The 25,770-nt window shown below is 40.6% G+C and overlaps 1 protein-coding gene across 3 annotated transcripts in view; it reads right to left on the bottom strand.

The window, feature by feature from the left end:
- TOP2B (DNA topoisomerase II beta) overlaps positions 1-9,984 on the bottom strand; it is a 68,131-nt gene extending 58,147 nt beyond the window's left edge. For all 3 annotated transcript variants that reach the window (XM_030812252.1, XM_003256770.4, XM_030812253.1), the window contains exon 1: positions 9,270-9,984. In XM_030812252.1, the coding sequence (XP_030668112.1) occupies positions 9,270-9,338 (69 nt within the window). In that variant the 5' untranslated portion in view covers positions 9,339-9,984. The remainder of the gene's footprint in view (positions 1-9,269) is intronic.
- Positions 9,985-25,770: the final 15,786 nt, after the last annotated feature.

Here is a 25,770-nt window from a genome sequence, read left to right as displayed (position 1 = left end):
AAGAATGCCAAGACTACACATTGGGGAAAGGACAGTCTCTTCAACAAATGGTGCCGGGAAAACTGGATAACAAGCAAAAGAATGAAGTTGGACTCTCATGCCACATACAGAAATTAACATAGATTAACGACCTAAAAGTAACACCTAAAACTCTGAAACTCCTAGAAGGAAACATAAAGGAAAACCTTTGAGACAGTGGATTTGGCAATGACTTCATGGATATGGCACCAAAATCACAGGCAACAAAAGCAAAACTAGACAAACAGAACATCAAACTTAAAAATTTCTGTGCACCAAAGAAAACAACTGACAGAGTGAAAAGGCAGCATATGGAATGGAGAAAATATCTGTAAGCCATCAAATGGTTAATATCCAAAATAGATAAGGAGCTTCTATAACTCAACAATAACAAAATAACCCCATTCAAATGGATAAAGGATTTCAACAGACAATTCTCCAAATAAGATATGCAAATGGTCCACAGCATATGAAAAGATAACCAACATTACTAGTAACAGAAATGCAAATCAAAACCACAATAAGACATCACCTCACACCTATTAAGACAGCCATCAGAAAATAAGTGTTGGTAAAGATGTGGAGAAACTGGAACACTTCTACACTGTTGGTGAGAATATAAAATGCTAGAAAAATGCTATAGCCATTATGGAAATAGTATTGAGGTTCCTCAAAAAATTAAAAATAGAATTACTATATGATCCAGCAATCCCACTTTTGGGTATATATCCAAAAGAATTCGAAGCAAAATGTCAAAGAGATATTTGCACACCCATGTTCATCACGGTATTATTCATAATAGCCAAAAGGCAAGGCAACCCAAATGTTCACTGATGTATGAATGGATTTTTTAAATGTGGTATATAGATACAATGGAGTATTATGCAGCCTCAAAAAACATGGAAATCTTGTCATGCGCTATAACATGGATGAACCTCAAGGATATTATACTAAACAAAATAATCCAGTCACAAAGGACAAATACTGTATGATTATTATCATATAAAGTATCTACAGTAATCAAAATCATAGAAACAGAAAGTAGAAAGGTGGTTAACCAAGGGCTGGGGGGAGTGGGAATTAGTGTTTAGTAGATATAGTTTCAGTTTTGGAAAACGAAATACTTCTAGAGATCTGTTGCTTAACAATGTAAATATATTTAACACTACTGGACTCTACACTTAATGGCTAAGATAGTAAATTTAATGTTATATGTTTTTTACAACAAAAAAATTGAACATGTGAAATGTAGGTGACTTTGTCTAATACTATTTGTAATTTTCTCTAGGAAGAACATAGAAATACTGTAAAATAAGTGTGACGAATGTGTGACAATACACTTTTTTCTAAGTATCATATGACAAGTATTGAAAGAAAAAGAGATACCATTCTGTTTAAAGTCAGGAAAAGCCTTAAGGGATACATATTATTTACAGAATACAATGGAAGTCATTTGCAGATATTTCAAATCAACTCCCAATTATAATATCAAATAACTTATAAAATCTGACATAGGGCATGGTGCCATAGGCCTGTAGTCCCAGCTCCTCTGGAGTCTGAGACCGGAGGATCAATCCCCTAAGCCCAGGAATTTGAGACCAGCCTGGGTGATAGCAAGCCTCCATCACAAAAATAAATAAATAAATAAATAAATAAAAAACAAACAAAGAAAAAACCCTTAATATAAACCCTTAAACTTGGACGTTTCAATGAATAAATAAGTTTATAATTACTATACTAAAAATAATTGGTGTTAATCTTTTATTGCTCTAGCTTTTATAGAAAATTTATATTAGTAAAGATAGTCAAGTATTTTTAAATTAGTAGTTTATCAAAATGGCATTGCTTAGTGGGCATTACAAAAGAGTATATATAAAACATGAGCCCATTTTTGTCAGAAAAAAATTATGCATAATATATACATGCGTAGGAAAAAATGTGAAATATGCCCAACAGAATATCAATAAAAATTATCTATAGAGTAGAAATACATGCCATTTTTTATCTTTTCTACACGTTCTCTAATTTTCTACAATGAATGCATAAAGAAATATGTTAAAGACTTATTAACCTATGTATGTGAAAACATAATTAAGCTAGAATAAAACTGAAGGTTTCTTTTCCTAGAGGCAATGTTTACACCTATTTATTACTTCTGCAACCCCAACTTTCTCACTAGAGGCTATGCAAAAACAAAATCAAAATACACAAATAAGATTGGCAGCCTTGGCAGAGAAGAAAGTAGAAATTAACACTAGAATCCAATTTGTCTTTTACGTTCCCATTCTCAACAAATGGTAATTTACATTGCTCACTAGCTCACTAGTGGCAAACACAGGAGGGTTCTCCCCTGAGACTTTTATATGTTTTTGTAACAGAAACCTGAAATAATAGTCTTTCAACTCCTGTTTATCAGCAGAAAGTTGTCCCCTGAGCAATGTCCAAGTCACTAAAAATCAAAATCTGGGGTTAGGGGAGAGAGGGCAACTTACCTAGTTAATAGGATGATCCCATCCCTAGAACAGGTATGCATATTTAATACAAACCACCTTTGGCCTTAGAAGAGAGAAGCTAAATGAGAAACCTATTCTGCACCTTCTCCCTTGCTGTTATCATCCCTATCTCTATCTCTTAAAAAAAATGTCACCCTGGGTAGCTCTTCAATTTTAACACTTTTGCTGACAATATTCAGAAAAGAGAACAGGAAATTGCCTTGAACAACCACAAACTAGCAAACTCCTATCTGTATGTTTATAAAAGCACCTCAATTCTACAGATCATAAAAAAGAGTGATGTATATTTGACACATGCAGGCTAACAGAATTATGCTCAATTTAGACCCAGAAGAGTCTTTTGATTTTACCTTTTCTTATTCTTATATGTTTATAGTAATAAGATATCATGTTCTATAGCAATTGCTCCCAGTACTCCACATTGAATAAAAATTAACAACATGCCTTTAAAAATAATAATTCACCGGCCAGGCGCACTGGCTCATGCCTATAATCCCAGCACTTTGGAAGGCTGAGGCGGGCGGATCACGAGGTCAGGAGATCCAGACCATCGTAACACGGTGAAACCCCGTCTCTACTAAAAAATGCAAAAAATTAGCCGGGCATGGGGGCGGGCGCCTGCAGTCCCAGCTACTCGGGAGGCTGAGGCAGGAGAATAGCGAGAACCCGGGAGGCGGAGCTTGCAGTGAGCCAAGATCGCACCACTGCACTCCAGCCTGGGCGACAACAAAGCGAGACTCCATCTCAAAAAAAAAAAATATATATAAATATATATATTTATTATTATTATTATTGTTATTTACCAAGAGCATTTTGAATAAATCTGCATTGAGACTAACGACTGAAAACTTGTTCAGTTTATTTGTAATTTATTTCCCTGCCTTAATTTATGTGAACAAATTACCAAACTACTAATAGTAATAAACAATGCCAGCATCCAATTAAATTGGAATCTAAAAAATCAAGGCTACATTTTCATTCTCATAAAGAAAATAGAAGTGTAAAATAATCACCATATTAAATTTCCTACACATATCTAAAAGTTGTTTTAATTCTATTCTTTTTCATTTATAAATATGACGATAACATCATTGACTTTTTCTGAATTTCAAAAGTCAGCTGCCAAATTAAACAAAGCATTTGGGGAAAATTTAAAATTATAACAAAAATATCAAAATAAATATATAGACCATATATTTTAAATATTAACCTATCTTATGGTACTTTTGCAATATTGCTAATGCCAAATAAAAAAATATATTTAATACTAATCAAAGATTTGATCTTTTTCGATAACATTTCTCAATCATCAGAAGAAAATGGAAAACATTCCAGTAAAACTTTGTATTTTTCAGAACGACTATTACACCAAGATCATTCTGCAAAACAAAACAAAACAAAAGATTCTTCAATGGACAAAGTTGTCACCCGAAATACAGCAATTTGGCAGAAGCACCCAGTTTGTTTTTCTGAGGGAGAATGAATTGCTGACAAAGAGGGTAAAGGAGATGGTTTGCCAGTTGGTACTAAAAAAGAACTGAGCCACTCATTCACATAATCGACACAGAAAGCTCACCATCAGCAGGCCAACAAGAGTGGAAGTGGGGGCTGGCAGCCTAGCAACAAGCCCCTTCTTCTACCTTCTTCTGTACAATCCCCTCAGACTTAACACTAACCTTTTATAACGTCTCCTCTCTCTTTTCCCCCTCAAGGCTGCCATCCCATGATGTTCATTCTAACCATATTTCACCTATATGTAAATGGAGAGGCCATGTTCTCTACCCACCATTAATGAAGCAAAAAGCAACAAATTGTCCCCCATCTATGCTCCTTCAGAAATACCCTTCTAAACAAAGGGGCAAGGAAGAGATAAGAGATACTTAAGACAGTAACAAATGCTTAGACTTCGACTATGAAAATAAATAGGCTTTCTCTATAATAAAGGGAATGAAAATACTTATCACTGGATTAAAAAAGAAGGGAGAATGTATGTGTGAACCCATCTGGGAGCTACTATGTGCCAAGCACTACGATAATCTTAATTAATCCTTTTATAGTTCTCCATGAAATAGACAGTTATAATTCCCTTTGTACAGATGAGATAACTAAGGTTTGGATAAGTGTTTTCCCAAAGCTAACAAAACTAGTACTTGAAAAAGGTGAATTATGAAACTAGATGATCTGATTTCACAGCCCATACTCTTAGCATTATGCTATACTAGATACACATATTCTGAAAAGGAAATATACTCCTTAGCTTTTTGTATGAAAGTAAAAGGTTAGTAGAAAAAGACAGGTATATCCCAGATGTCTCCTTATTCTGTCATATCAGAGTATAAAAGATGAGTTGTTTTGTCTTTCAATGTTTTTAAAGTTGAAGGCTGTGTAAATGTTAAGAACACTGAGTCTGGTTTAAATTCCACCTGTGCCTTAACCATGTGCCTAAGAATTTGTTACCTAATCTCTAAACCCGTTTCCTTCTCTGCAAGTAGGAATAACTATAGCTACTTCAACTTTTCGTTAAAATAGGGTTCTATATGTGTTAATATTTTTAAAAATTCAAGAAGTTTATTTTTTAAAGTGTACTCAGTAAAATGCAATTGTTGCCACCACCTAACCAACAAATCTGGGATTACAGGTGAACATACTTCGATTCAGAAAAATTAAGTTTATTTAAAAAGTGCCTAAATACTGCTGTATCATGTACTTGAGAATGTATCTAAAAAACACTGCTACTCAAACTCTTGTCCTACTAATGATAGAAGACTTTTTAGGAAGCATGTTAATTATCCAATTTGTTAATAACTGAGACTGGATTACGTATCCAGATCTTTGTTCAACACTATAAAGGACATAAACAAGGAAAATACATGCTCTCTAACTTCAGAAGTTTGTAATATTGTTAAGGCAAAGTTATCATGCACGAAAGTTACACAAAAAATAAAGACTTCTGTTTTATGATTCATGAGAGTATCAAACATTCAATGAAAGAAAAAGATGAGTATAAACTGGAAAACAATAATGTGATGAGCCTATGAGCTAGCTCTGAAGAGCAGTTAAGATTTAGACTAGTAAAGACAAGTGAAAAAGTAATTCCAGATGGAAGGCAAATATGTAAAGACAAAGTGACAAAAACAAGCATAACTTGTACAGGGGACAGTGAAGAGATAAATCTAACTATGGAGACTATAATAAATTTCATTGCAAAGGATACAGTTTATGAAAGTCTGGCTCAGCAATTTAGACTCGCAACAGTAAACCACTAAAGCAAGGTTCTTAAAACAAATATTTAAACAATATTTAAATACACAGTAATGTTTAGAGATATTCACAGTCCAAAAAATGTAAGTTATATATTTCAAAAAATTTTACCTTTGAGAAAACTACAATGTTATTTGTGGTTATACAGTTTTTCAAAAACAGACTTAACTGTTAGAGATAAACACTGAAATATTTACAGAGAAAGTGATAAAATTCTACGATTTGCTCTGCTTCAAAAGAATGAGAAGGGATAAAGTGGGTGTTCTTAGGTTGATTTTTTTTTTTTTTTTTTGAGATGGAGTTTCACTCCTGATGCCCAGGCTGGAGTGCAATGGCGTGATCTCGGCTCACCGCAACCTCCACCTCCCAGGTTCAAGCGATTCTCCTGCCTCAGCCTCCCGAGTAGCTGGGATTACAAGCATGCGCCACCACCCCAGCTAATTTTGTATTTTTAGTAGAGACGGGGTTTCTCCATGTTGGTCAGGTTGGTCTTGAACTCCTGACCTCAGGTGATCCGCCTGCCTTGGCCTCCCAAAGTTCTGGGATTACAGGCGTGAGCCACCGTGCCCAGCAGGTTGATAGATATTGAAGCTTAAGGCTAAATAGAGAAAAGTGTGTTATACTACCCTGGTTACCACTTTTTGAGATGCTTAACATTTTCCATTAAAAAATTTTTTTAATCTACCAAGTTAGAATATTGTTGGGAAAAACATCAAGTCACATAACTATATTCTAATATTTCCACAAATGTATTTGCTACAATCACTTATGATACAAGACTGACAGAATGAACCAGACTATTACTATCTACTAATCAAAGCTCTACAAAGAATTAATTCAAGAAACCCTAATGGCTTAAGAGAAGCCTTTGTAACTGCTATACATTTTAAATCAAAATAGTTTTGCCACGTTTATATTTTTCACTTTTTTTAATTATAAAAAATTTGGTTGAGATACTACTACAAATCAAACACAAACCAAATGAATTATTAAAATAAGTTAATGCCAGTCCTAAAACCACTTGGTTTTGTAGTTTCAGATATTGAAAGGCAAATTTTCATGCAATGACATTAACAACACATGCTGGCATGCATCCCAACAGTAGTTAATATCAGCAACACATGGCATACAACTCCTCACCCAGAAGAAATAAATCGGGGCTAATTCTATTTTTATTTCTTCCTGTTATCCACAAGCAGATGGCAACAGAACACTAGCTTCAATAAAGCAGACAAAGTTACCTTTCTCAAAATAGATGACCACTGCAGTAAAGCCCCAACTCGTGCAAAGGAAAAATTAATTTGCTTTTACCCCACCTAAAAGATATTTTATGTAAAAGCAACTGCAATCTATTATTTGAGTGTGCATTTCTTGAAGTTCACCAATAATAACAAACATTCATTAAGCCCAGCACTGTGCTACATATGTTATCTCATTTCATTCTCAATGCAATCTTATTTGACAGATAAAAAAACAAGCTTAGAAAGGTTAGGTTCCTTGGGAAAAGTCCAACTAAATGTGTTGGAGAGACAGTATCTGAACCTACATCAGCCTGACGTCAAAGCCCATAACTACCTCACTATATTGCCTCCCATAAAATCAAACCAGTCTATATGACCAATGATTTATATTATGTACATAAAGATGCTCATATAACTTTAGAGTAAGTATCAACTCTTAAAGAAGACTTACAGGAGTGATTATCTTTTTAATAAACTTCTAATTCCATAAGATATACTCTATAAATAAAAGGCTAAGTGATCTTCACTTTATTTTACTGCATTTCCCATATTTTCCATAATCCTCTTTATAATGAAAATTCCTTTAATCAATAAGTCAATTTCAGTTTCAAATGGATTTTTCTATCTCGAATGAGATCTTCCAAGTGTTGCTAAATTTATTAGCAATGAGTTTCCTATGGAGCTTGAAAGAAATAAATTGTCATTTAATTATCTACAAAATTATATAACAGTTAATTAAAGTACTGCTATCAATGTTAAAGCCAACAATCCACTATGGAGCAAAATGTTTACCATTATAGAACCAGAGGTCTTCAGAGGAAACACCAATCAGGCCTCAACACTTTCAAATGGAGAATGAGAACTTACAATACCATTTGGCTGTCTAAGTCAATTTTCCGATGTCTGATTTTAGTGACAGGGGTAAAAGCCATTAATTCTGAAAGTCGTTCTTTTGCATGTATGTGTCCATCTCCTCCTTCCTCTCACATACCTGCTACTGCAAGTCCACATGGACCACTAACTTAGTATCTGACATTTTCTCTCCTGGATCTAGTCCCTTCATACTTTCATTCTACATAATTGGAGTAATATACAACATTCAGAGAATTTCAACAATAAGAGCGTGGCAAGTTGTTTTGCAATGTACCCTGGCACGCAAATGTAAGTGATTAAAATGTTTTGCTGCTCTAACACCCTTTTTATAAGAAGCAGTTGTCAATATAGCACAAATTGCTATTCAACTCACCTAAACCTCACCCAAACAAAGAGAAAATGAATTAAGTAACAAAAATGCCTGTATGAAAGCTCCCTTGAGGTGTTTAAAACAGGGACGGAGGAACAGACCGTCGAAAGTCCAGAAAAATGTAACACTTTTTACTTTTCTCCGAAATACCAAGGTTTTCTGTATAGGAAATGACCCTGGTCTGAACTCTACGCTGAGCAAGTGAAATGCCGGTGAATTATCGATCTGTCGTGGGAATCTGGTCTCCCTTCCTCCTTTCGCTGCAGCTACTTCTACTTTCCAGCAGGAGCTGAGCGTCGAAATCCTTTAACTTCGGGACTAAGCACTTCAGTCACCTCTCCGGGACATCCATTCAGCCCCCACCCCGTTACACCTGCGATGCTGACGTAGGCAAGCACTTCTTTTAATAATCTCACCCTGACAGAGGGACGACCTACAGTATTAACTGCTGTGAAAGTCATCCCAAATGCGCTCTCAATTGAATGAGGCTTTCCAAACTGAAGTGCAAGTTGCTGTAGAAGTCCCAATGCATTCTTCTTTGAGATTAAAGCCCCAGAAAGGGCTGCACTTAGAATACACACACACCCGTTTTCCCAGGGTTTTCTCGAACTACATGTGGAGAAAATGCTGCCCCACACAAACACACTTGCATTATCGCCATCCCCACCATTTCAGGCTCGGCTGCCCCGGAAGAGTCTGGTTAAAAAGAAAAGAGAGGAAGCGGGGGCTATATGTTACGTTCGCGGTTTTGTCCCCCCAAAGTTTCAAGTACACATTACGCTCTGGCAGTCAGGGCTTCCAGAGAGGTACAGAGAAAGAAAGAAAAAAGGCGCGGGGAGCGGACTGGAGGATTCTGCAAGCACAGGCCCCTATGGAGCGCCCGTTCGGGAGACGGGATTTCCCTCCCTTTCCCCTCCCCCGCCCGTTCGGAATTCCGCCTCCGCCGCGGGCCCGGAACAATGCAGCCGCCCGTCCCGGGGACCAGCCACTTACCACCCAGGTCAGTGCCCCGTTGCCGCCGCCCACGCCGGCTCCCGCGCCGCAGCCACCCGACTTGGCCATGGCGAGTGCCTCCAGCTCACAGGCCGAGGCCGCAGCCGCCGCCGCCGCTCCCGCCTCCCTGCGGGCCGCTGGGCCCCGCCGCTCCGCACCCACTGCTCCACTCGCCGCACTCCTACCCGCGTCGACCCCCGCGCCCCATCGCGAAGACCCGGAGCGGACGTCCAGCCGAGCCCGCTGAGGAGGCCGCGCCGCCGGCTGCCCTCAAACTCGAGGCGCGGCGTCCGCGTCGCCCGGGCCTAGCGCGGCGGCCGAGGAGAAGAAAGCAGGGAGCGACCAGCGGCAGCCGAGCGGCGGCGTTGCCTTCTCGCCCGCCCGCGGGCGCCGCTGCAGGCCGGGCTGAAGCCCGGGCGTGCGAGCCGCGAGGGCGGCCGGGGAGCCCGAGGCGCTCGGACGTGGCGAGGACGCAGAGGTGCCTTGTCCTTCTCACACTCCGCGAAGGCCAGCCACTCGAGTCGCCAGAGTAGTCGTCCCGGTCGCCGCTGCTGCTTCAAAGGCCGCCTTAGCCTCGCTGCAGCCCCGGTTTCCTCACACACACACACCGAGAAGGACAATAAACAGAGCCGCCGCCGCCGCCGCCGCCACGGTCACCTCCCTCTTGTCCGGCATAACACCGCACACACACATTTGCACACCGGAGAGAGAGGGAGGGCGCGGCGGCCGCCCCCGCTGTCAGTCAGCGCCATGCCGTCCAATCCGGGCCTTGTCGCCACAGCCTCTCGGCCAATCCCAAAATTCCAAGCCCCCCTGGAGGGGCGGGACCCGAGGGGGGGAAACGTCATTGCGGGTAGCAACCGAAAGGAAGACTTGGGGTTTTTGTTTGTGTGTGTGTCTGTGGGTTTTCCATTTGAAGGGAGAGCAGGGGCTGCTTCAAGGGTCAGGTGAGGGCGGCAAAGGGAAAGGGTCGGATTGGCCTCGGGTCGATTGTAATCCTCCAAGCGTGCTGTTTACTCCGAGACCTAACCGGGAAGCCGAAGCGTTTTTTTGCCCGGGGCCTCTAAGGATGAGGATGGGGGCGGGGTGGGGATGGGGGTGGCAGGAAGAAGCCGGGGGCCGTCCCAAAGGGAAATTATTTTTAAAGAGCGGTTGTAAACCGCAGGCAAGACGTTATAGACCACTGGTGCAAGGAGGCCCCGTGACCCGGCCTCCCCAAGGGCCTAAGTGAACGCTGCTGTCGAAAAAAATCATCCCAGAGCTTCTCCATCTCCTTCCTCCCTCTCCTCCCCTCACCCCAAAAGAGCATATAATCAGTTTCAAGAAAACTGCATATGAAAACCTTAAATGATAAGGGACACACAGAGAATGTTCTAGGGAAAGAATGCAGGGTGGGTTGAGTGTTCTATTTCTACTCTTTGTTGACCTTTCTTCTCTGAACAATGCAGAGCTGTCACTGTCACTTTTCTCATCTGTCCAGAACTGTGCTCCCTGCCTCTAAGAGGGCATGCTTAATTTTTAAAACTGCTTTCAGTGGAATTTTCAAATGCACAGTAAGGAATAATTTCATTCACATTAAAGCTTTCTAAGAATGAAAATTACCGATACAGCAACATCACAGTCTTTGGCAGTTGGAAGATGGCTTTACTTCTTCCTGTTTTTCAGTGTAATTCCACTCAAGTATTTATTGGGCGCACACTCTGCCACGCTGTGCCAGGCTCTGCGATGGGTTCAAAATAAAAACAGGGCCCCTGATTTCAAACCATTTATAACCTGGCTTGTAAGACAGACTAAAAGGGAGCCAACGATCACCAAAATGAGTACTTGAAGGCATGAAGTGCCACCAAAGAGTTGTGATGAAAGCTTTTTATAAAGATGAAAACAGTATTACTGTTTTTTGAAGAGGTGTTTTTGTGAACTTCCAACTGTGCATTTCCTCTCAAGGGAAAACAAAAATGTCTCGGGTCACATCTTTAAACTGCATTCTGAGTCTAGAGGTGGAGAACTCTGAAACATGGAAATAACTTAAACATAGTTTTTTAATTAGCTCTCTGATGGCCATGTAACTTTGCCATACTAGGGACTTCAGAACAGTGAAGCCTTTCTTTACCTTGAACTTGGGGTGCAAACTTTTCTGAACCTGACCAAGTATCCATAGCCTTGTTATTTAACTTCCCTGAGCCTCAGTTTAGTGCTTGTTAAAATGATCTTGTGTTCTTACTGTGAGTTTGCATCTCCAAGTACACTTGCATTTTGTTTGAAAAGGGGTAATTTTAAAGGCAATGAGTTTTTTTATGAAGATGTATTAGGTAGAAGCTAAGCTATAGAATATATAGCTGTCTCCTTTTTTAAACTTAAGTTGTCAAAGCTCTTTATCTTCCGTTTTTGTTGTTTTTAGAGACAGAGTCTTGCTCTGTCACCCAGGCTGGAGTGCAGTGGCATGATCTCGGCTCACTGCACCCTCCACCTCCCAGGTTCAAGCAATTCTCCTGCCTCAGCCTCCCAGGTAGCTGGGATTACAGGCACCCGCCACCATGCCTGGCTAATTTTTTTACTTTTACTAGAGACAGGGTTTTCACCATGTTGGCCACCCTGGTCTCAAACTCCTGACCTCAAGTGAGCCGCCCATCTTGGCCTCCCAGAATGCTGGGATTACAGGCATAAGCCACCGCACCCGGCCTAGGTTCAGATTTTGAAATGAATAAAACAATATATTCAAAACTCAAATAGATTAATAAAAATAATGTTCTTTTCACTTGCCTCATATGTGAGGCATTGAGTCCTTTTGTCTTCTCAGTATGAAAAAACCCTTTAATAAGTGTTACTAGTTTTAAGAAAATACTGACTTACCCAGAAGAATTGCAAATAAGAATTGCTGAATATAGGCCAGGCGCAGTGGCTCACACTTGTAATCCCAGCACTTTGGGAGGCCGAGGTGGGCGGATCACGAGGTCAGGAGATCAAGACCACGGTGAAACCCCGTCTCTACTAAAAATACAAAAAAAATTAGCCGGGCATGGTGGCGGGCGCCTGTAGTCCCAGCTACTCGGAGAGGCTGAGGCAGGAGAATGGCGTGAACCCGGGAGGCGGAGCTTGCAGATTGCGCCACTGCACTCCAGACTGGGCAACAGAGCAAGACTCCGTCTCAAAAAAAAAAAAAAAAAAAAAAAAGAATCGCTGAATATACATGCAAATCAACATTTTTAAAGCAGAGATTTGTGATGAGTGGAAGACGGAATCTAGATTAAAAGTATCTCAGCTTCCAAAGAATTGTTCTTTTTAACTGTGCAGCAGACTTAGCATATCTTTATGATAAAATTGATTGTACGCAACTTGAGCATAGCTTTCTATTCTGGGGTAATGTGAAGTAATTTTCAGTTGGGGTGGATCACCTGAGGTCAGGAGTTCGAGACCAGCCTGACCAACATCAGGAAACCCCTTCTCTACTAAAAATACAAAAATTATCCAGGCGTGGTGGCATGTGCCTATAATTCCAGCTACTGGGGAGGCAGACACAGGAGAATCGCTTGAACCCGGGAGGCAGAGGTTGCAGTGAGCCGAGATCGCGCCACTGCACGCCAGCCTTAGCAACAGAGTGAGACTCCATCTCAAAAAAAAAAAAAGCTTCTATATCAGGTTTGTCTAGTTTTAGATACTACTTTATATGTATATATTACATATAATGACTTAATTTCTACCCCATAGCAAGCACTGACCAAAAGGAAAAACTAGAAATTAGTCATTTCTAGAAACTGTATAAAGGTCTTTATTTAATCAAGATTTCTGAGTAGCTTCCATAGGAGCTTATCCTAACTACTTCAGAATTTCTATTTTTAGATCTTATATTTCCCTATTGTAGCAATGAAAAAAAAATTAAATGCCTACTGTGTTAGGTACTCAGGACCTGGGAATTTAAAAAGGTGATGAAGATGCATTTTCTGCCTTTGTGATGAAGATGCATTTTTCTGCCTTAAGTTCACACTTGAATTATATAGTTTCGAGCTAATCATTTAATTGAAAAGCAATTTTATATTTATTCATTTGCTGTTTAATAAACAATTTACCTCGCTTTGGGAGACCGAGGTAGGCAGATCATCTGAGGTAAGGAGTTCAAGACCAGCCTTGCCAAGATGGTAAAACCCCATCTCTACTAAAAATGCAAAAATTAGCTGGGCATGTGCCTGTAATCCCAGCTACTCGGGAGGCTGAGGCAGGAGAATCACTTGAACCTGGAAGGCGGAGGTTGCAGTGCACCAAGACCACGCCACTGCACTCCAGCCCGGGCAACAGAGCAAGACTCCATCTCAAAAATATATATATACATAAAAAATAAAAATAAACAATTTACCTGATGAGCCACACCTATCATCACACTTTATACACAGTAGGTAATTTAATCAGTAAGTAAATTATCCAAGAAAATAGCAACTCAAAACCATACTTCTAGGTATCTGCCAAAGTTTTAGTAGTTTCCACTTAAATGTTGTGTATCATTCCAACATTGAGATTCAGTTGGGAGGAGGAGGACAAATCTTTAACCTTGGGAGCATTTAAAGAAGCTAACATTTGAATTCAAAATTCAATGTCTATAATTTCACCTCTCCCTTCTCATTGCATTAATTTTGTGGATCTTTACGATATACAAGGTTGCTGGGCTAAGAATAAGAAAAATTTTTAATGTCTGGCCTATGGTAGACTCAGTAAGTGATTGCCTGGTTAATGACGATTGTATGTTTAAATGTAATTTAGTTTGTTATAGTTCTTTAGAAGTGAGCTCAAGGAAGAAAAGTTACTATCAATGTGACTTTTTGGTTTTCAGTATTTCTCTAGTAAATATTATAGTAGATTATTAACTCTGCTTCTTCGAACTATTTAATTGCTCCAAATAGTTTATAAGTATATTTTTACTTTTAAAATGGTATTTAAGCACCAAAAGTAACAAGTGTTTGCGGATGGCTGAAGATATCAATGATCATATTCCTGAGTATTATTGCCACTAGGAAGACAGACAGCAGGTAAAGTTCTTCAATTTCTACCTGCAATAATTACAGGATACAGTATTTGTTTTGATTTTTTGTTTTGCAGGAGTTTGTTTTGATTGGTTTTGGTCAAATAAGCTACACTGATCTTCTGGTGACATTCTAATTATACAGACAGAAGGGACACTTTCACTTATATGATACAGCTCAATAATGTTCAGGGTTCTCAGTAATTCAGGATTCTCAATAATAATTCAGGGTTTTCATACAACGTGGAGAATAAAATTAGCATGTGTCTTAAGAAAGTTGCTCTTGGCCTTTATAAAAATGTCTAATAATTGGATGGACTTTGAAAGATGCATCTTGTTTTGAGAAAATTCTGCTTTGGGGGACATTAGATGTTATCATGCACCTGCCCTTCACCAACAAGATACACAATCTATCATGTGTATTACTAAGCTGTATTTGAAGTTTCTGGTTGCCCACAGTCATCTGATATTGTTACTTCATAGGTTTATAAGACTTACACCTTAAAAAATGAGACAGCAGTGGCTTTCCCAACTCGACTGTTTTCATTTCAGAAGAGTAGGGAATGGCCGGGCACAGAGGCACTTGTCTGTAATTCCAGCATTTGGGGAGGAACAAAACAAAAAAGGTACCTGCAAGTTATGTAAGGTGGTAATTAAAAATCAAAAATTTGTAAAGATACCATCTTTTAGTATGCCAATTAATAACAAAAAATAGCAAATTATTTCTGTTTCTTAAGAAGTAAGAGGTCAGCCCAGATGTCATATATAACTAGTATCTTTATCTATCAGCTTTCCTCTTTGAGATGACTGTCAAAATATGGAAAGATCCAGAAGAAGGCTGAAGAATGCAGACTCTTTAAGGAATATATTTCCATTTTAAATGTTGTTTGGGAAAAGTAAAAGAGTAAGGCTAGCCTGTCCAATAAAGGGTATACCACACAGTGCTAGCTTGTCAAAGAAAGTGCCTGGCACATAGTTGGTGTTCAATAAAGAATTGCTTTACAAAAGGATTTGAGGTGTTATCAAGAAGCCTCCCTCAGAAAAATCTCATGCACCATCCATGGTGGTGCTGAAACTTGGCCATTTGAGATTTATTCTTCAGCATCCTTCAGTCTTTTGTGTTTTCAAGTATTATTGGTTGACTACCAGAGAGGGTAAAATACCTTAAACTTTAATCTGTTAACTTTATCGGTTAACAGATTAAAAATTGGTTAAAGCATTATGTCTCTTTAGTAGTGAGAAACAGGATGACGTGAGGCGGGAAGGAAAAAAAGAAATTAGTGGTACCAAAAGAATTGAGGGAGAGGGGAGGGGAGATGGAGAACAAAAGCATCAAATTGTGTGAAACTGAGTGGAGCAAAGAAACACTTTCTGGTCTGAAAGTAGATCAGCTGTAGTCTTGCCAGTGCTTATACTTTATTTCATTAAGAAGGAAAACCTCACTTATTGAGAACCCTGGTATCAATTTGTTACAGTACTAGTCAGGCCCTTTCACACATACTAGCTTAATTAACTTCCAACAACCCTAAGAGAGGTAGTATCATCATTCTTATTTCAGTCAAGAAAATTAAAGCTCATAGAAAGTCACAGAGCGGCCGGATGCAGTGGCTCATGCCTGTAATCCCAGCACTTTGGGAGGCTAAGGTGTGCGGATCACTTGAGGTCAGGAGTTCGAGACCAGGCTGGCCAACATGGTGAAAACCTGTCTCTACTAAAAAATACAAAATTTATCCAGGTGTACAGCACATACCTGTAATCTCAGCTACTCAGGAGCTTGCTTGAACCCAGGAGACAGAGGTTGCAGTGAGCCAAGATTGTGCCACTGCACCCTAGCCTGGGCAACAGAGCTAGACTCCATCTCAAAAAAAAAAAAAAGTCACAGAGCTAAGTAGTGAAACTGAAATCCAAGCCCAAGTCTCTTACTCCAAACCTCACCCTTTTGTCATACTGCCAAGCTGGCTAACATACTTGGCAATATAGCATATTTGACAATGTGTTAAAAAGCTGGCAACACTGGTGAATAATTCTAGCCATTGGCCCTCAGTAGAACCCTTCGGTTGTTAAACTGTATTGCTGAACTATGGTGACAAATGTCTATCATTTGTATGATTGACTAGATGTTTTCTTTGAAACCAGTCTGAATCTACTTTGTCTTACCTTGTTACCTTTGTCTTACCTTGTTCAAAAAGCAAAGCAAATTGCTTTTTGAAATCCAAAGGATCAAACAGAACCCAAAGCTCAAGGTCCTGTGAATCTTGTGATACCTCACCATCAATGTAATTTTTTTTTTTTTTTTTTTGAAGATGGAGTCTCACTCTGTCACCTAGGCTGAAGTGCAATGGCGCCATCTCGGCTCACTGCAACCTCCACCTCCCAGGTTCAAGCAATTCTCCTGCCTCAGCCTCCTGAGTAGCTGGGACTACAGGTGCGTGCCACCACACCTGGCCAATGTTTTTTTTTCTTTTTGTATTTTAGTAGAGACAGGTTTCACTGTGTTGCCAGGCTGGTCTCAAATTCCTGAGCTCAGGCAATCCACCCACCTCGGCCTCCCATAGTGCTAGGATTACAGGCATGAGCCAGCGCACCCGGCCCACAATTTTATACTTTATAATCCACATCCATTGTCCTCATCATAGAAGATATTCAAATAGCTAACATTCAAATGCAGAGGGAAAAATACAGATATACTATGGGATTCCACTCTTGGATTCACATTTTGGATAATTGCAAATTCACAATAGAAGATATTAAAGATATCTTCAATTCAGAAGATCTTAAAGATATCTTCAATTCAGAAGATATTGAAAGCAGCATACAAATTTCTCAAAGTGTTTAGTTATACAGGGAAGACATTTGTGAACACTCCATCTATTATATGAATTATTTGCCTTTTTGTAATCTATTTTTATGTGTTATATGTTTGCTTCTTCCATTCCAGCATTTAGTAAATCTTGTTTCTCAGTAGACTAGAATTTTGAAGTATAAATGAGTATTTTGGAAATTAGAAGTTTCAGAAACCATATACACTACTGTATAGTACCCATGCACAAGGAATTCACAAAACTCACTAGCATTTTTAAAGCCTCTGAGCGGTCCTGCAGTAAGGAAGTCAAACTTATTTAGTCTTGATACTCTTTTCAGGAATATCTGTTAACATCCTTGGAACTCATGTTTTAATGTAAAGACTTTGGGAACTACTGCCACTTTTTATTTTTGTTATTAGAACATGCTGCCTGGGCACAGTGGCTCACGCCTGTAATCCCAGCACTTCGGGAGGCTGAGGTGGGTTAATCACTTGAGATCAGGAGTTTAAGACCTGCCTGGACAACATGGCAAAACCCCGTCTCTACTAAAAATACAAAAATTAGCTGGGTGTGGTAGCAGGTGCCTGTAATCCCAGCTACTTGGGAGGCTAAGGCACGAGAATTGCTTGAACCTGGGAGGTGGAGGTTGCAGTGAGCTGAGATTGCACGACTGCACTCCAGCCTGGGTGACAGAGCAAGACTCCATCTCAAATAAATAAATAAATAAATAAATAAATACATGTTAATTTATATGTTTAGCAACTATATCTCTGGTTGAAAGAAAAAGCAAAGAACAAATTGACCCACAATTCTGCCATTCAGGTAATTACTTTTAACAGTTTGGTGAATATCTTTCTACTCCTTTTGCAAATTCTCAAAAGCTTTTACTTTAAAAAAAACCAGTAGGCTCTAATAAGTCATTTAAAATTAAAAAAGAATGCTATCCCATTAGAATAGCAAAAATTTAAAAGACTGACTATACCAAATATTAGTGAGAACATAGAGCAACACAGACTCTCATACACTGTTAGTATTATGGAGCTTACCACTGGATACCACTTTGGAAAACTGTTTCTCAGTATCTACTAAACCACTTTGGATAACTGTCTCTCAGCGTATGCTAAAGCTAAACATTTACATATCTTATGAATCAGAAATTTAACTCACAGTGTTATGGGATCCTTGGGGTGTCGCTTCACCAGCCGGAAACCTCTGTGGTCAGTGGTGCCTTTGCCTGAGTTTTGCTCTGGCCCACTGGGCTTGTTCTGCCCACTTGGCCTGGCAGGCTGCACCCAGCTCACACTACTGGCCTGGATCTTATGCCTGCCAAGGGCGAGCCAGGCATGGAGTGGCAGGGGGTGTGTAAGCAAGCATGGGGGTCTGGCCACTGCACACAGCCAGGCTTGCTGGCTGTGGCAGAGCAGGCCGCCCCCAGGTGCCAGCACAGGTGCTGGCTCCCTGCAAGGCTGCAGCTCGACCAGGCCTACCACAAGCAGCTTCCATGACTGGCACCAGGGAACACAGTGGTGCCCAGAAACTTGGAAAACACCAGACAGAGCCCTAAAGAGGCTATCACAGCCCTAGCTTGGGGAGCTCCTAGGTCTGGGGTCCCTGAAGGGCCACAGCTCTTCTCTCCTTCTCTCTTCTCTCCTTGTTGCTCACAATATGGCAAGCAAGGGGCATGTTTCAGCCCTCTTTGTGTTATAGCTCTTTTAGTCCCCCATTTGACAGGTCCCAAGTTCTTTTCCAACATCCAAGAAGAATGAGGTATGCAGAGAAGTGGAAGGTGAGCAAGATGAAGAGGAGCCTTAATGAGCAATAGAACAACTCAGAAGAGACTTGCAATGGGTAGCTCCTCCCTGTAGCCAGCACGTCCTGATGAGTGTTCAGCTCTTAGAGATGATAGCTCCTCTTTGCAGGCAGGTTGTCCTGACTGAGTGTTCAGCTCTCAGCAGAAAGGGTAGCTCTTCTCTGCAGCTGGTGGTCCCATTGTCTCTTCAGCTCTCAGCAGAGAGGGTGACTCCTCTCTGCAGCTGGTCATCCCATTATCTCTTTGGGTCTGGCTGAGTATAGGGCTTTTATGGGCATTAGAGGGGAGGAAGTTCATGCCAACTGGTCCATGGGCAGCCATTGGCAGGCCTGGAAAAAGCACAAGTTCCCACTCTGGTCCACAGGATCAGCAGCTCGGCCCCCAGGCTCCAGGCCTTCCCTGGCTTGAAGATGGGGCTTCACCAGGGACTTACTTGTTTTCACCAAGTAGCCTGGCTGCCTCCTGCTGCTGTTCATGGTGCCAAGGCTGATCGTGCTGAGGGGGCGCCTTCAGGCCAGCACCAAGCCACCCTCAGCACCCCCTGGCCTCCCTCCCACACTTATTGGCATCCAAAATCCAGAGGGGGCTGAGGCGTCACGGGGCTGGCATGTCAGCACTGCCTTGAGCATGCACACACCCAGCCAGGCTGCGACAGTGCCCGGGCTCAGCCTCAACTTTTCTCTGTGATCAGAGCAGGTGCCAAAAGTGGGGAGAAGCCAGAGAGTAGGAGCAGGAACTTCCAAGCCTGGGGGTCATAAAAGGACAGCCTTCCTGGGTCCCTGAAAGTGCAGGGATGCCTAAGTCTACAGCCACAGCTTGAGTGGTTGCAGCTGTGCCTAGGAGGGCAGGGCTTCTGCCTGCTTCTGGTTCCCAAGAGCACAGGGGTAGGTCGTAGTCATAACTTGGGTGGCTGCAGTTGTGCCTGATGAGCTCCCTCACCACCAACTTAAAAGGAGCAAGGCTCCCACTTGTCCATGGCTCCCACTGGCTCCATGGAGTGCACAGCCCTGGCCACATTTTCCCCACAGCAACAGCAGGTGAGGTGCAGGTGATGCCACACCCTGGCCAACCGCACACAAACAAATCCGATGCTCTCAGGGCTGGCTCCATAAGTCCTGGCTGCGCCTTCAGCCGGGTGCTTGAGGGCTCCCAAGACACAGCAAGGAGTGAGGTTGAGGCTGCAGCAGAGGCTGCAGGCTTGGAGTGGGTCCTGCCCAGCCATGCGAGGGTGGGAGTGGTATAGTCAGCTGCCTTGGGGATGTGGGGCACAGAGGTCCCACCACTGCCACTGCTACTCCTGCAGCCGCTCCTACTGCCACCACCTGCACCTCCCCACTGGGGCCAGCATGACGGCAGTGGCTGCTCCAGATGGCCCACCACTGCCATCAATAGGTATATACAAATAGAAATGCATACTTATGTACGAAAACACACACAAGAACATATATAGCAACACTTCATGGCAGCCCGAAACTAGAAACAATCCAAATATTCATCAGTGATAGAATGGCTATATTGTATGTGGGTCCAATGAATATTGGTCAGCAATAAAAATGAGTGATCTACCACTACACTTAACATGTATGAGTCTCACAAATACAGTATCAACCTAAAGTCAAACATAAAAGAATACATACTATATGATTCCCTTCATATACAATTTTATTTTTTATTTATTTATTTTATTTTTGAGAGAGAGTTTTTGCTCTGTTGCCCAGGCTGGAGTGCAATGGTGTGATCTCGGCTCACTGCAACCCCTGCCTCCAGGGTTCAAGCAATTCTCCTGCCTCAGTCTCCCAAGTACCTGTGATTACAGGCACCCGCCACAATGCCCAGCTAATTTTTGTATTTTTAGTAGAGACAAGGTTTCACCATGTTGGCCAGGCTAGTCTCAAACTCTTGACCTCAGGTGATCCACCCACCTCAGCCTCCCACAGTGCTAGGATTACAGGTGTGAGCTACCGTGGCCGGCATTTTTATATAAAATTTTAAAACAGATAAAACTAATCTATAATATTATAAGTCAAAATGTAGTTACCTGTGGGAGAGAGACTCTGGGTGCTAATAATTTTTATTTGCTGAATTAGATGGTGAATATATATTGTGAGAATTCACTCAGCTATATACTTTTGAATTTTATACTTTTCATTATTTTAATAAAAAGTTTACCCAAAAAACGCTGTATCTCCAACACTTGACAAAATAAGAGTGTATAGAAAAACAAGATCATTAATGCCTCTGAGTTGATCAGTGATTCAGAAGATTCACACGCTGGGTATGAAGTGGTAAGAATACTCTTACCAGTGTTTTTCACTTTTGTTTTGCTTTTGATGTGTGCACAAAATGATATAAAATGAAGTAGTTCTTTCAGTAAGCACAAAAGAAAACTCATATGTGATGGAAAAATGAATACTATCCCGTCTGAAGCTATGCAAGTTCATTAATGAAATCTTGTAATTACCATGTTTACCTGTAAACCTTTACCTCCAAAACTCAATTTTTAGAAGTATAGAATTTTTATGACAAACATTTATTGGCTCCTATTATATGGGCACTGGGTTAACATATTGTTTGCATTACCTACTTTAATATTCATAAGAACTGTATGAAGTAGGAATTTATTTCTAAAACTTTTCAAAATTATAAATATAATATCTCTGGTTGAAAAAACACAATAAAAAAAGTATGTCCAGTAAAACTTACGAACACTCCTTTAAAATCTGCTTTCCCTATTGATGTCTCCAGTTAACAAGTAGGTAGGTTCCTTCCAGATCCTTTATATGTATGTGGAAACACAGACATGCACACAGAAAAGATGTGAGTAATTAATGGGACCATATTATAAATACTGCTATGTGTGTTGCTTTAGTCATTTTAACAGGCTATCCTTGAAATCTTTCTATGTCTTCATGTAGATCGCTCTCATTCTTATAATAACTGCAGTGATTAGTTTACCATTTTATTTTAAAAGGGATTCCTCAAGCTCACTATGAACAGGCTCTCAACTAAGAGCACTAGTGACTTTTCGGACTGGGTAATTTTTTAAAGACCTGTCCTAAATATTGTGGGATGCTCACCAGCATTCCTGGCCTCTACTCAGTAACATATCACCACTACTACCACCATCCCCATTGTGACAAACAAAAATGTCTCCAGACATTTTGTCCTTTGAGAAACAAAAGCCTTCTCTCACACCACCATCAAGAACCACTGTAGAAGGAATGTGTGTTGTTATTTTCAACAATATAAAAGGGATTTGATGAACATCTTGGTATTATTTATTATAAACCACATATTACAGATGAGAAAACTGAGGCTAGAAAGGTTGATCAGCCCAAAGTCCCACTGCTGTAAGTGGTAGAAGTGAGATTTGAACCCAGTTCTGTCTCCTCCAGAGTTTATGAGTTTAATCTCCTTTCCAGTTCTCTAATTTTACTACCCAGCACGTGTAGAGACCACTCTAAAGGTGATAGTAAGAACGGTAAATTATCAGTACTTGATGGTAAGAACAAAGTTAAAATATCTTAGCTCTGACAAACATCCTTTAGCTTCTGACACAGCTAAGAGTTAAAACTTTGCCGCTTTCTAAAAGTACCCATAGCAGAACAAGTCCTTTGTAATAAACATTTAAGTAAATAGAAAACTCCAAAATTTCCAAACAAAGCTAATGTAGTATCACCACAGTTAATATGTTTAACTATGACGAAGTGCCCTGAGCGCTAACCCAGTTTATAGTGATAACAGGTCCAAGGGCAGAGTTGTAGAGATTCATGGGCCGGGCAGCTTTGCTATCATCTTCATCATTAATAAATATAGATGTGTATCAAGCTCCTGTTCCACAGTAGCACACCATTAGTTCCTCATACTCCAATTGCTGGTCAAACAAGGTAAGCAACAGAGGGAGAGTGAAACAAAAGCCAAATTAACATAGCTGTTAATATCGATTACTTGCTATGCACTAGGTATTTAAGGTCTTTTGCGTCTGTTAATTCATTCCACAAATACTTACTAAACACCTACCATGTGTCATATGGGGCACAGGTGCTACAGATGTAGAAGTAAACTAGAGAGACCTAGAGCACACCTCTACGAAGCATGTGGAAAAAAGGCATTAAATAACTACTTGCGTAAATAAATCACTGTGATTGGTGGGGAAAAACCATGAAGCAGGAGGTTGGAGGCTTTCCTGAGAAAATTATGTTAAGCTCTGAGGATGACGCATGAGTTAACATCTCAAGACTAGCAAGTAGCATGTATGACACTCTCAGGCTTGTTGGAGCATGGTATAGTTGAAGTGAGAGAAGACAACTACTGCTGGAAGAGAAGATGACCAAAGTCAAATGAAACAGGGCCTATTGGGTCAAGTTAGGGGTTGTTATCTTTGGACCAAACAAACATACATACAGAAATACACAATGGCAAACTCTTGAAGAAATTTTTACACAGGAGCAGGTCACAAGTACATTTGGAGTTTTGGTTTGTTTTTGTTTTTTTTTCTTTTGAGACAGAGTCTCGCTCTGTCGCCAAGGCTGGAGTCCAGTGGTGCATTCTCAGCTCACTGCAGCCTCCACCTCCAGGTTCAAGAGATTCTTCTGCCTCAGCCTCCCAAGTGGCTGGGATTACAGGCACGAGCCATCACACCCAGCTAATTTTTTCTATTTCGAGTAGAGCGGGTTTTCACCATATTGGCCAGGCTGGTCTTAAACTCCAGACTTCAAATGATCTGCCTGCCTTGGCCTCCCAAAATGCTGGGATTACACATGTGAGCCACCGTGCCCTGCCTGGAATTTTCTATTTTGTTTGCTCTAATATTCTTATTATTATCTCATTCTTACAAAAGGGAAAAATCAGGGACCAAGTCTTAGAAATTAAACTAACTTGCCTACTACAATATATTCTTTTCTTTCACCGCCAGAAAAATAAAATAATGTGGATCACAGTTATTGTCTTCCTCTGACAAGTAATGGCTCCTTCACAATATTGCCCTTAAAATTTTCCCCTTACAAGAAATTATAGGACCTCCAGTTAAACATTGAAGAAGTCCCTAAAAGCCTCACAGAAGATATATTACAATTGATTCCTTGTTTCCATTTTGTTCTTTAATTTTCACACCTGGTAAATGAGAATATTTCTCCTGATGAATAAGAGTGGTTGCTAGTAGAGCTCTAAGTACAAAAATTCTCAGTGATTCTAATATTAAGTCCAGGCAACCACAATTTCTTGGCTGTCTTTTTAAAATCTGTTTCCCTGAACACATCATCCATAAATTCACTGCCTTGTTATTTTACCAGTGATGATCTTTGTAATAGCCGAGCTGACCCTTCCCAGAAGGTCTCTGACAACCACGTAATGATTGCTTAACTGGATTATGGACATCTGATAATACAGAATATAGTAAAAGGCTGAAGTGTTTCGCTATTACCTTGGTCATGAATTTCTCCCAGTAATTTGTCATGCTGTACAATTCTTGCTTTTAATTAAACTATCTTCCACCTCGTCTTTTTCACATTACATTTCTTGTTTGTTCATTTGTCTCCAGTAACCTCAAATGAAACTTTTCACAGCAGTTTTTAATTCCTCGGCCTCAATTTTTACAGACTTTATTTGTTAAAAAATTCTTTCAAAGTATAATTTATCTGGGTTTCTAGTTTCTTTATCTATAAAATGAAAGGGATTTAGATTTGGTATTCCCTTCTGGCTAAATATTTCTATGATCTTTTTTACTCTTCCTATTATTTGAATATAAGAGTAATAATTTGAAAAATATGACCAGTGAATTGCATTGGCCCTTCACAGTTTGTTTTGAGAACCTTTTTTTCTTTAACTTAATACCAAACATTTCATATTTTACCCACACTGTTAGCTTCTGAAAGAATGAATACAACCAGGCTTCTTTCAACAGCCCTGAATCCCTGAATGAGAGCCTCCATTTTTTACCAGTAGGGCTCAAAAATAAAATATTCTAGTTTAACAATTACAAGAGATAGTGGGGGAGGGTGAAGGGGAAAGTGGGGGAGGGTGAGGGGAAAGTGGGGAGGGGAAAGTGGGGAGGGGAAAGTGGGGAGGGGAAAGTGGGGAGGGCGAGGGGAAAGGGGGAGGGCGAGGGGAAAGGGGGAGGGGAGGGGAAGGGGGAGTACAGAGGAGGGGGAGAGAGGGGGGAGAGAGGAGGGGGAGAGAGGAGGGGGAGAGAGGAGGGGGAGAGAGGAGGGGGAGAGAGGAGGGGGAACGGGGAAGAGAGGGGAGAAAAGAGTTGAGGGTGGGGAGAGAGCAGCAGGACAGGGGAAGAGAGGAGAGGGGCCGGGGAGAGAGGAGAATAGGAGTTGGGGGGTGACAGGAGAGAGGAGCGACAGGAGGAGAGAGGTGACTAGATCCATTTTGTGCTTGATTTGGATAATGTCAAAAATGGCTTTTGCTGTTTAAAAAATTATTTTGCCCTTTTATTAGAGCAGCCTCTTCAAAGGTCATGGCAGAAGAAGTCATGCTTCTAGGAGACTATTGTTTCACCTAATCTCAGTCATCCAACATCTCTTGCCACTGGAGAGAGCTGAGCCTTCGGTCCCAACAAAAGTAGTATCTGAGAGTTGGGACTGTGCAGACTCTGAATGAGCTGACTGTTCATTTCAGTCCTCCTGAAGAAGAAATATATAGATTTTCTCTATCTGTTAAAAGTCTCCTGCACATAGACTGGGTGAATTCTTCGTGAACTGATTTGTTTTCATTTCTGAAGTTCCCTTGTTCTACCCCTTGATTGGTTTGTGTTAAATTTTATTCATCAGTTTAGAACGAGTCACTAGCAAAATCATTTGCTAATTAGCAAAATCATTTGCTAATAAACTCAAATCATAGGAAAGTTAAGAATTAAAAAAAAAAAACTGCCAT

Source organism: Nomascus leucogenys, chromosome 4 (genome assembly GCF_006542625.1).
Source record: "Nomascus leucogenys isolate Asia chromosome 4, Asia_NLE_v1, whole genome shotgun sequence".
Taxonomy (NCBI): Eukaryota; Metazoa; Chordata; class Mammalia; order Primates; family Hylobatidae; genus Nomascus; species Nomascus leucogenys.
This window is presented reverse-complemented; position numbering and strand designations above follow the sequence as displayed.